Below are 13,453 nucleotides of genomic sequence, written 5' to 3' on the forward strand. Positions count from 1 at the left end.
TTTCTTTGATTTGGTGTGGATATTGAAGATGTTGTCTCCATTATTATTTATATATTTACTTTTTCTTTCTTTTCTCTTCCTTTTAGCTCTCTGTCATGTTTTTTATTTCAAGACCATGGAAAGTATGTGGTGCTAATCTTTATTGCTGTAGTGCTCACTGGATATTTTATTTGATATTTCTTTTTGTACTGTTGTGGTGTTTCACCTTTTTGTCCCCTTTGTCCCTCAAACAGAGGATGAGAGCCTCTAGAAGGACTCCTCTCATTGTCGGTGTATTTGATTTTTACCCCATTTTATTACTTTTCTTCAAACAAAACCACATAACTTGAACTGTCTAGTCCCGCCTCCCAATTAGAAATAATGGAGGTACCAAGGCCGAACAGTTATAAGATCACTATGTAGTAAGCTAGACACAGAGGAGACCAAGCAGCCCTGGGATAGGGTGGAGGATATGGGAGGCAGGATGAGAATGGAGGTGGAGGGAGGACAATTTGGTGATGAGAATTCCCCTGATTCAATGTTAATATGTACCTAAAATATTACTGTGAACGATATGTAAGCCACTATGATTAAAATAAAAATTATATTAAAAAAGTATTTTCATCTCTATCACCTTATTTTATACTTTTGTCTAAATTTTACATATATTTTCATACTCTGCATCATTTATTATCCTCTTATCATGAATATTTCTATATACCAATATGTATATGATATACACTATATTTATACATATAACACACAAGTACATGTTATGTATAGCAACTCAATATTACGTACATGTATTACATGCATGCATAATCATATGCATGCATATTTATTTACATGTGTAATTATATGTGTTAATGCATAATGATTAGCATTAATAAAATAGTATGCTTATATTTAATGTTAAAATATCATGATGTTAAATGAAAAACTACTTGAGGCTATAAATTCAATAAGAAATTGTATTGACTATATTTTATGCAGTCATAAGAGAAAAATTACAAAATACAAAGCCACAACACATATTACATTCAAATATAAATTTGATTTAAAACAACTGGTTAATTAAAAGTTTGCACTTATGAGATGCATGTTAATATAATAAAAGTATTGAGAGAAGGTGTTCTGAATTTTACCTCACAACTGAAGCTCAAGGGACAGAGCAGAGGTATATATGAAGCATCAGATAATGTTTGCATTGAGGATGACATGAACTTTCTTTATTCAGTGAGCAATAAACCATCTAATGGTGGCTTATCGTCTAGTGTTTCATATTAAATTAGGAGAGCACCATACACAGCAAGATATGAAATATTCCTGAATGAATTCAATACATGTATACTTAAAAGGAAAAGCAAGATAAAAAAATCCTTTTCAACTATGTAATGATTTATAAGGGGCAGAATAGTCTTTTCCCATAGCCCCTTTTTGCAGAAAGCTTAAAAGTATTTACAATATCTTTCCTACCTGATTCCTCAAAGTCACTGTTGTAGGCTTTCCAGGTTTCTGTTATTCGAAGGAGATTCTCTTCCATAGCTTGTATGTCCATGGAGGGGCAGTTGCATTCTGGAAATCTGGGACCACATTGACACCAACAGTCATTGTCCTTGCAGATAAACTCTCCCTCTGAATTGCAAGCGATGTAGCTCAAGGCTGCTTGTACAAAGCGCTCCTGAAGATAGTCTGGAAGAAGTATTTGTAGCCCTTGGAGACAAAGAAAGCAAGTGATTTAATTTCCTAAAAAAATTAGTTTCACATGCATTAAAAAGGGGAAAATAAGCATTTTTGTAGTCCATAAAATTTATGCACTTTAAACTAAAATTAGGAAAATATTTATTTCTACAAAGTTGCATATATTTGTATTTCTATTTAACATATATTATTGTCACCTATGTTTGAGAATTCCAGATATTGTATAGCTGAGTCTCCTAGGCCATTGGATTTTTGTTCCTTTTAATTAATTTGACTGATCTTCTATCTATTGGGCTAATTTTAAATAATATACATAAAACCTCTCATTTTACTTTTGTAAAGAAACAATTATTTCCACCTTGATTTCAGATTACTCTTTAGATTTTCATTTTATTTTACTTTCAGACTGTCAACATAGATATCTAATAAAGTGGGTTGTGGTTCGAGTAAAGAAGTTACAGAAGATTACTATAGTTTTCCATGCCATTAATCCATAACCTATATGACCCTGATGCTCTATAATAACTATGTCAGACTACAGGGAAGCAGATGGACTGTTTTGGTTGTTTCACAGTCCATTTCATTGCCACCAATTAAGACAGCCGAGTGGCACACCTCATTACTTTTCAACTTAAAAATTGGGATAAGAAGAGTACAAAGATGAAAATAAGTATAGGTGATTAGTACTTGAGTATTTCAACAGTTTTACATATCTTTTTATTATTTTTATTTTATTTTTTCAGTTTTTATTGAGACCAATGTGAGTCACATTGGTTTTACATATCTTATTATACTTCAAAAATATTACTTTTAGTTCAGGCATTTATAACTACATATGAAAATTTACAAAATGGCCAAAATTAAAAAATAGTGTAAAAAGTGGAGAAACTTTTGGTTCATATAATTAATTATTTATCACAAAATTAGAATTTTTATAAAAGGTATTTTTTTTTGTTAGTTTTTGGGTCACACCTGGCGGTGCTCAGGGGTTACTCCTGGCTGTCTGCTCAGAAATAGCTCCTGGCAGGCACGGGGGACCATATGGGACACGGGAATTCGAACCAACCGCCTTTGGTCCTGGATCGGCTGCTTGCAAGGCAAACGCCGCTGTGCTATTTCTCCGGGCCCTAAAAGGTAATTTTTAAACAAAAATATTTTTATTTTGAAACATTGCTTAGGAAAATAATTTAATAAAATTCTTAAGATAGCCTTAAGTTGTTTCTGTATATATTTATAAGTATCCTTTATGATTCCAATTAACTCTACTTATACACCAAATATACACTATATGGTTTTCAGAAAAAATAAGCTACATATATTCATTTAAAATATTATATATCAAATAATAATACTTATTGACTCCTCATATTTTGAAAAATGCTAATATGACAAAATACAGAGATAACACATATTATTTTCTAATCTTATTTGAAGTATATTTAGGGAACATAAAAAATCATTATAAAATAGCATTATAAAATAACACTTGACAACATGTTACATATTCAAATAAATAATGAAGTATATATTATAAAAATAAGCAAATGGTATTTTCAGACAACATAGTCTAAAATACAAAGAGCGAGAATTCTAAATAACAATGTTATAGCATCAGATATAGAATAGTAGGTTTCTAATAATGAAATATTTTAGTTAACTATTATCTGAAATAAATTATCACTATACTTAGTAATAATAATTCAATTTTCTTATAATAAAAATGTTATAACAATAAAGAATGCATATCTATCTTAGTCAATTATTTCTATTAATATATAATCAATCTAAAATGAAACTATCATAAATATAAATATTTAATTCAAGTTTTCTTATGTATATTTCTTTTTGCCAGAAGATACATTTAGTCCTAGCTACATATGAATTACATTTATAAATTTCAATATTATAGTTTAAAATCATGGGAGCAACGTTCCATAATCAATAAAAATAGCATTGTGAACCAGACTAATTTGATATGGAAAAAATTGCAAGTTGTTTACATAATAATTACTATACATAAAATATTATCAGTATAAATGTTTTCATAAATGACAAAATTAAAATAAAAACTTAACTTTTCTATTTTGCTAATTTCTTTATGTGCATTTATGCTCTTTAGATTATTTAAAATTTAAAATTGCCCTTTATGAGAGTTTAAATAGCCTAGTTCTGTACCTTAGTTTCTGGGGAAAAAAACAACAAGCTCTCATTGAATACTTGTTATCAAATATTATAGAAAATTAATGAAAGTTTACCTACATACCTTGTAACTGAACCTTATTCTCAGGACTCTGAACCAGAACAGAACTGACAGAATCTAGATTGTCGTAGTTACTGCAGCCAAGAGGACCCGTCCGTGTTTCTGTTACCTGATGAACAACACATCAACTTTGTTACAGAAATCAGAGTTCCCCATGCTCTTTCAGTTCAATGTAGTTTTATAACACTAATATTATATGTTTGACAATAAACATCTCTGAAAGGTCCAGCATCTGATGCACCACTAATGTCTGAACCTAAGCATCAAGGAGAGAAATAACTTTATTTTCTTTCAATTCCATGTTTTTCCCTTTAGCCAGTCATAAATCTTCTGGGAAAATAATGGATGTCCTCTTTGGTCAAAAGCATCACTCATACAAGGTCACTGATGTTAACCAAAATATGACAAGAGCATGAACTTTTAGGTAGAGAATAAGATTTGACTTAAAGGAGAATTGTTTTTATTTTTTGGTCCATATTTTTTCAATAAATCAAAAACATCTACCAGACTAATGTCTAAAAATTGATTTATTTTGTGCTTCTTGTACTTTAAAAATGAAACATTTTTAAGCATTGTGGAGATTCCAAAGACTCAACTTTCTTCTAGGTTTTGATCAAACAAACTCTCTCCAACAGGAAGATGATTATTATTACAAAGATTCCCAGATCTTTAATTTTTTGCTAATACTAAAATAACGTCCAACTTTGATAAAAAAAGAACATATTTCCCCAACTAATTCTTTATCTGTCCTCAAAATTATAATGCTTAATGATTTTTTTACTTGTATTATTTTAACTTTTTTTGTAAAATTATAGTTTGCACAGAATAACCTTAGAATTTAATTATGGAATCTTACACATTTTTATATATATATATATTTTGGGGGGGTTTTTGGGTTTTTGGGCCACACCCGGCAGTGCTCAGTGGTTACTCCTGGCTATCTGCTCAGAAATAGCTCCTGGCAGGCACGGGGGACCATATGGGACACCAGGATTCGAACCAACCACCTTTGGTCCTGGATCGGCTGCTTGCAAGGCAAACACCGCTGTGCTATCTCTCCGGGCCCTTATATTTTTTATATATGGTTATCTTGGAATGAATCGAATTTGAGATAAGGAGGAGTTAAATCAATTATATGAAACAAATTTTATCCTGAGGATTTTTTAAACCACACACATAAATATTTCTAAGCACGAAGTGTTAGAATAATCTTTGGGTATTAGAAATATATTCTCTCAGTGACCAAAATGTTTGTAGAACATAAGTCAGATTATTTTATTCTAATGTTCATATCCATGCTATGAATTTTTCCCTCACTTAAGTCAAAAACAAACTTCTAAACTAAAATGATACCTAATTATCATCTCTTTCGTTTCCTCTTCTATACCACTCCAACAGTACAGACTTCTGAATTCTTATTTTAGCTAATTTTCCTACTGCTTTAAGATTTTTGACTTGTTGTTCTATAAAATAGATGCCTTTTTTCCTGGATATATTACAATTTTTTTTGCTAAAATCTTCATTGTAAACTACTGAAATATTTGAAAGAATATACCTTTCCATATCAATAATTTCTAATCATTACTACTTTTCCTTTTTACTGCTTTCTACTTTTCTTACAACAGTAATCAGCTTCAAAATTACTGTATGATTTGCTCATTTTTATGAATAATGATAACAATTTTCACTAAAATACAAGCTACACTATGAGATGGAATATTGCCTGTTTTAGCCACTGAAAGAACTACAGCATGTATAAGGTTTTACATGTCAACTCATGACACCAACTGACAAGAAAAAATTGTGTGGTGATAGAGAGAAACAGATACGGACAACATTGAAGAATTCCTACAAAAATGAATGCCTTAACCAAGCTGTGGAAATATTAATTTGGAAAAGATAAGTTATGAAAAACATGGAGAACTGGTTTGATTATTTAATTATGATAAACAATCAGAATTTGTTTTCAAGTTAATTATTTTGTTAAATTTCATTGAATTCATTCTAGCTCATACATTCTCACAATACATTTATATTAAGTAAAATCTCTTTTGTAGTGACTGATGTAAAACTGAATCAGTACAGTATGAAAAATTTGTTTTTCAGATAAACTTTAAATATTGATATGAAAGTGATGATTAACATCACTTTTTATTTTTAGAAAGCAGTTGATTGATTTATTTTCAGGCCACACCCGGTGATGCTCAATAATTACTCCTGGCTCTGTGTTCAGAAATCACTCCTGGCAGGCTCGGGGGACCATCTGGGATGCCAAGAATCGAACCAGGGTATGTTCTGTGTTGTCAGCATGCAAGACAATTGCCCTACCACTGTACTACCTCTTTAGCCCCTGATTAACATCATTTTGAAAGCCAAATCAAATAAATTTTCATTTAAGTATTGATTCATTAATGCCATAAAACGTTACCTTATGCTTGATGTCATAAAAGTAATTACTAATGTTGACTAATGCCATTTTTAACAGTGCTGCATCGCATATGCTTGCAAAATATTCTATATAATGTTATATACAAATGAAGTTAATTATAGGTAGCAATATATCTGATATTTATTATATTTAATATTATGTAGTTTTATGTGATAGTCAATTTTAGAATTTGTAATAACGGGCATTATAAATGATATGTATCTTTTTCTTCAACTGTGTTTATTCAGTTTATTTAATTCTTTGGGAAAGAAGTTTGGGAAGCAAAAATCAGGGATTCTAGCTCTGTGTTTAGAGAACACTCCAGGAGGTTCTAAAGAACGCTACTCAGATAAGTATATTAACTCCTGTTTTACTTCCTCTGCTTCTGAGTATTGAATTTAAAGAAAACGCTATATTATTTACATTTCTATTTGTTAGTAATTAAAAAAAATTTAGATTTTTACATCCATGTTATAGAAAATTTAATGTACATTCTTCACTTTGTACTTGAAATATGTTTGAATTTTAGCATTTTATTAAAAATTCAAAACTTATTAAGTATTTTTCCTTGTGTTTTGATTTGTTATTATTAATTAAGGGCCACATCCAGCATTTCTCAGGCCTTATTCCTCTATGCTCAGAGATTACTCCAGACAGGACTTCTGGGGTCTTATGCAATTCTAGGGGTGGATTCTGGATCTTTTTCTTGTCAGGCAAGCATCTTTTTTAGAGTTCTATCTCTGTGGTCATCCAAACCTATTGCTAGTCACAAGTTGCGTATAAAACCAAATGCTCATTTTTAAAAGAAATACATATGTACATAAAATTCTTTACAGTAAAATTTTTCTTATAGAATATTTTGTGAGAAAAACGCACATTCACATATAAAATATTTACTACCTTCAAGGAAAATATTGACTTCAATATTAAATTTCTTTATTTCCATCCAATAATTTTACATTTAGTAAATTATACACAAGTAATATTATTGCAGATTATATTTGACATTGTCTACATTTTCTTGAACTTATTCCAAGCATTTAATGGAAGTTTAAAATAGTACATGATACATAATCAAAGGTGAGACAAGTCTCATCTTCATATGAAAAACACTAATAAAAGTAAACCCTACATAAAGGGAAGTATTGAATTATTTATTGAATTACATTTATGCAAATTAGTTTATTATTGAGTTTATTTTGAAACTATTTCATATGATTTATTCCCTATACGTTTAATAGATACTGTGTTTTTCAAGTGTTGCTATCAGACAGTTATAAGATTACTGTCTTTAAAGAGGGCTGGAAGTTACAGCCCATTTCATGAACCTCACTACTAAGAGTAATGAGTTTAATTAGAGAAATAACTATATTGCAAACTATCCTAACATGAGAATGTATGAGGGAAAAAGAAAGCCTGTCTAGAGTACAGGTGGGGGCGGGATGGGGAGGAGGGATATTTGGGACATTGGTGGTGGGAATGTAGCACTGGTGATATGGGGTGTCCTCTTATATGACTAAAACCAAACCACAATCATGTTTGAAACCAAGGTGTTTAAATAAAATATTATTTAAAAAAAGATTACTCTCTTTAAAAGTTATATAGTAAGTTATATAATGTATATTATGTATTATTGTAAGTAGTATAACATATAAAGTTAGAAAATAACATTATTATTTGGATGATATAAAGAACAAGAAATAATTAGACATAATTACTATACATGTGGTTCAGAGAGAGCTAGAACAGTATTTGTGTCATTTATGAAGTTTATCACATGTGGTTTACTAGGCTCTTTCAGAGTGACCCAAGAACAAAGCCAGGATTGGACTAAGAGCATTACTAGGTGTGGTCTAAACTGCTAATAAAACTATCATAAGAAATAAGGAAGAATTAAGGAGAATAATGAAAAAGATAGAGCGAACATTTTCTTTAGGAAAAATGAATTTTGCCTTTTGGAGAGCAGATAACTTTGATGAACTTTCCTTTGCATTTGTCACCATGAACTCAGGCATGAGAAAATTATTGTCTTGCTTTTCTATATGTTATAAATCATTCCCCATCAAAATTATGCACATAAACTGCTTACAAGTAAAAAGGGCTAAATCAGTTGAGAACGACTATTTATGTCTTTTGAAACCATTACAAACACTTAACTTTAAATAAAACCACATTAAAATACATAATTACACAGAAGGCAAGAAAAAAGAAGTTTTCTCTGGTTCTTAAAGCTTTGTGTTGTTCTTTTCTCATTCCATTGTGAGACTTGGTGGAAGACAAACTTGGCCTAAGTCAATTTAAACAAATTTCTGGACTTGTTTGTACTTAAATTGTGGTTACTATTGTATTTAACTCTGTGGTACTTGATTGATCTGGGGAAGGTCAAATCTATAAACTAACTCCTACAGATCTTATTTTATTTTTAAAATAATAGCGTTCCAAATCATACCAATTGCAAGTAACTCTTTAGTCAAAAAAGAAAGAAAGAAAATAAAAAATAAAATCTTCCATTATTTTCCTCACTACAGGTATAGACATTTAGGAAAATACTATATTTCTAAAAGATATTTTTCTGGTGTCTGTAATTGATATTATCTAAATAGTAACTTGTACTTCAAAGCAAGTCTAAAGGGATATATTTTATTATGCCACAGTTCACTAAGGGTTTTCTGTGTATTCAACATTAATAAAAATGCAAAGCTTTGCTGTGACAGGGCAGTTACAAACAACAAACCCTTCCTGCACCCAGGTTCAAAGCAAGGGCTTCTGATTTGCGTTCTGGGAAAGTTATTAACAGACACTCCAGTGACTCCCACATCCTGCGTTTGAGTGGCATTTGTCCTAGACCAGAGAAATTATGTGTTAAGGAACTCAGGAGCCAGAGGTTATTTTCTGTTGCTTCATTGGATAAATGAATGTATTCAAAAGTAGCATTTATAAGATTTAGTTTTAAAATGAAAGCAAACAGAAGCAAAACATTACAGACTTTTTTATTACAACCTTAGTGCCTTTGTTAGTAAAACTACCCAGTATGTCTACCTTCAAATTGATAATAATGTTCACCTATAAATTTAAAAAAAAAATACAAAGGTTAAAAAAAAGGCTAAATCTATGTTCAGTATAATACACATTCTAATGTCCAGAACTCATGGAAACTCATACAAATTAGTGTTGAATATTTTACAAGCATATTCATAATGATGCTCACTATTTCACATAAAAAATTACAAAATTGGGCGACACCTAAAAGCTAAAATTCACTTAACAGTAATTGAAGGCAAGGGATTAGGTGCGTCCACAGCACAGCTTGCCTCTCCCTTGGAGAGGAACTATCTAGTTGGAAACGAAAACAGCCACAAACTGTTCCCTATGGTTTATCTTCATTACTATCCAGACCTTTTCTGTGTTGCATTATTCTTCTATATTGATACGTTGTGCTCTATTCTCTAATGACATAAGCTAGAGAGCAATTAAACTGAAAATGGCAAAGCTGTGACTAACTTTAAGCTGACATTGAACAAATGCCACTAAGTTCAAAAACAAAACATGATGCCAAGATTGCTGAACAAAAGGTTGCGTGCACTAAGGTGATCCATTCATTAATATATCACTTATTCCCCCCAGTTATGTATATATATATATATATATATTTTCCAAATCTACTCAATCTATCCAATTGTTCCTCACTTGAATTCTTAGTCATATTACACTGATATTTGGGCTGCAACACATATTTGTACATTGAATGATCCATTCAATACCATGATAGGGTAATGGAAAATGCGTAATAGCAAATGTCAAACATGAGAGTAAAAACACTTGTCACCATATTAGAGGATCGTGGCAGCTGAATCGAGGTGCTGCCCGTCCATCACAGCAAGTCTTGTGTACATGGCACATGGCAAGACAATCTGTCACTGTCAAGGAGCCAACACAAAGGCTCTGCCATCCTAACGCACTCACATAGGGCACCTGGAAAAACATATGCTTCTTTTTTTTATGATATGTTGAAACACATTCATTAAAAATTCAAAATTCACATTTATTTTCAAAGGAAATAGTATTTTATGGTCAAAATTTTTAAACATCCACCCTATATTTAAAAAAATACTTTACAGAAACTTTTGTATTACACCTCTGAAATCAGGAATTTTATAGTCCTATTGTGACATACTTCAGAAACACTTCCTGCTTGCTTATGAATTGAAACATGCAACCTTCTATGATAGCTTTTTAAAGTTTCCATGGTAGCGGGTCTTTTTTATGCATTTTTAAAATATAACTGAAACATTGGCTTTTGTTGTCTTTTCAACATTGGACAACTAATGCCTGAATACAAACTAGATAAACTTTTTTATCATGAGACTGTCATATTTTTCCATGTGTCATCCAATTAAACAAGATTCTGAGAGAACTGATAACAGCATCATTCTAAAACTCAAGTCTCAAGCATCATTAGAAAGACAAGATTGAATTTCTTATTTTAACTGCCCATTACAGAAATAGTTCTGTCATTGAAAGATAATAATAAATTGACTTTGCTCACTAGAAAAATCAGGATAAAATTCAATTTCTTTAACAAAAGATTATCAGAAAAATTCAGTACCAACATAATTCTAGGTGAACAACAATAACTATACAAGTAAAACAGAGATCCTTTAGTCACTCTATACTTCAGACTTTATTAAAATACCATTCCGGAAGAAATACATAGGCGAATGATCTTTGTATTATTGTCTCTATATGATGCCTCACTTCCTTCTTCTATTTTTTTTAGTTGCCACATAGACTGAGGATTTTACTTGAGATATTGTTACTGAGAGACAGAGAGGAGGAGGAGGAGGACGAGGAGGAGGAGGACGAGGAGGAGGAGGAGGAAGAGGAGAAGGAGAAGTTGGAGGAGGACAAGAAGAGGAAAAAGAGAAGAAGAAGAAGAAGAAGAAGAAGAAGAAGAAAAGAAGAAGAAGAGAAGAAGAAGAAGAAGAAGAAGAGAAGGAGGAGGAGGAGGAGGAGGAGGAGGAGGAGGAGGAGGAGGAGGAGGAGGAGGAGGGGGAGGGGGAGGGGGAGGGGGGGGGGGAGGGGGAGGGGGAGGGGGGAGGGGGAGGGGGAGGAGGAGGAGGAGGAGGAGGAGGAGGCGGAGGAGGAGGAGGAGGAGGAGGAGGAGGAGGAGGAGGAGGAGGAGGAGGAGGAGAAGATAAACTTATGCCCCAGAGCCAGGAAGAGGAGAAGGCATTGGGGAGAATGAAAGTGAACTGAGAACTGGTGGCGGAAATGTCCTGGGTGAAGGTTGTTGTACACATTTGATAAGTGTAATTAAATCATGAACAACTTCATCTGTGAAAAAGCAACAACAACTGTATTATGACCAACCTTGTAACCACAGAACTTAAATTAAAAAATAAAGTAGAAAATAGAATCATATAAATATACACATACATATATATAAATTACTAAAAACAAGATATTCCTTCATATGATGAATGGAAAAAGATAGAACGGAAAAATGAAAATAAGAAGGAAAATATGGCAAGTCCCTCTACAATGATATATTTATAAACAACTTGAAATATATTTTGAGATAAAATAAAGAAAAATCCTTTCTGAATTCTCACAGCATGTCTTATCTTCCTTTTTTATTGTATTTTCATTAAATATTATAGCCTTTATATGATTTTATTCTGGATTTTCTGAAGATACCAGTATGCCTATGGGACTTCTGACCTCCAGAGTACTCTGGGGAAACATGGCATTTTATTGGCAACAACAGCACTTTCCAAGTAGCTCCCTGTAGCAGCACAGACTGGAGTCATTTCTTGGTTGTAAAATGTGGAAACTATGGAGCGTTTCTTAGCCACAATTTTGGCTGATTCCTAGCAACACACTAAAACAAAATAATAAAAACTGTAAAAATGTAGCTTAATGTGAAGTCATTTCATTACAGGTACATTGTCTCAGTTTATATGTTATCCCTTTTCTATTAAGGATGCATACAAATCCCTCTTTATTCATATCTCATCAAATTACTTTTCCCCCAACTTGTTAGAAGAAAATATTTAAAGAGGTATTCAATTCCAAACAACAGTATTATTTTCTATTCTATTCTAAACAACCTTGACTTATCTAAATATAGAAGTTTATTTTTAATGATTCCTTGAGAAATATTTTCTAAATTATAAACTAAATTATAATTTCATCTCCTTTTAACTCATTCAACAGACAAGTTGTCCTTTCTTGGTAGTACATTGGTGTGCCAATCTATGTTTGAGAACAATTTGGAAATTAATAAAAAATATTTTATCTTTGATTTAATGTGCATTCTGTTAAGATGTTAGTTATCTCAGTTCTTTCAAAATAATTAATCCTGCTACAATCTTACTATAAATCTAATTTCATTTACTGATAAAAAATATTATGATTCCACTAGAATCCTTTTCTCTTTAAAAGAATATAATATTAAAAAAATAAAAAAGGGTGGGAAAAAAGAATATAATATTATCTAGGAGGAAATCAGAAATCAAATTAGACCAAACCATACCTGGCTCTGTGCTCAGGGGTCACTCATAGTAGTGGTCCAGAGATCAAACACTATTGATACTGGGACTAGAATAGGGAGAGTCACATGCAAGGCAAATGCCTTCTTTCATCATTCTCCCTCCAGGCTGCTAGAGCTCTCCTGGAAATTTTCATCATGAAAATTCGATGGAGTGTCTTAGATGCTAATACACAGACTTTAGGGATGGAGAGTGTAAAATCTCTTTATCAGACTATAGAACATTCCCTAGTTGCTCTGCATCATTCAGACCTAAGACAACTTAGACTGTTGATAATTCAACAATTTTAAGTGATATATTTCAAATGACAAATATTAATATGATACCCAACTCTATAGCTATGCTAGATAATCAAGCTTGCAGGAGAAAGCAATTAAGGTTTCTAGACAGGTCTCCCAACTATATGTAAAAATCTGCTTTCATTTCTAGCTTTGCCTCAGGAAAGCCCTGTGTCACCAATGTGTCCAACTGCTTAATGCAAGAAAAAAAAAAAACCTGCATTACATGTAAAAACTTTTATAATCAATTTACCTG

The 13,453-nt window shown here is 31.8% G+C and overlaps 1 protein-coding gene across 3 annotated transcripts in view; it reads right to left on the minus strand.

Moving 5' to 3' along the window:
• The window catches only part of BRINP3 (BMP/retinoic acid inducible neural specific 3), a 405,270-nt gene that overhangs the window by 141,656 nt on the left and 250,161 nt on the right, over positions 1 to 13,453 (minus strand). For all 3 annotated transcript variants that reach the window (XM_049770256.1, XM_049770255.1, XM_049770257.1), the window contains 2 exons: positions 3,944 to 4,049; positions 1,456 to 1,692 (listed from right to left, as the gene is read on the minus strand). In XM_049770256.1, coding sequence (XP_049626213.1) covers positions 1,456 to 1,692; positions 3,944 to 4,049 — 343 coding nt within the window. The remainder of the gene's footprint in view (positions 1 to 1,455; positions 1,693 to 3,943; positions 4,050 to 13,453) is intronic.

This window comes from Suncus etruscus, chromosome 3 (assembly GCF_024139225.1).
Source record: "Suncus etruscus isolate mSunEtr1 chromosome 3, mSunEtr1.pri.cur, whole genome shotgun sequence".
Taxonomy (NCBI): Eukaryota; Metazoa; Chordata; class Mammalia; order Eulipotyphla; family Soricidae; genus Suncus; species Suncus etruscus.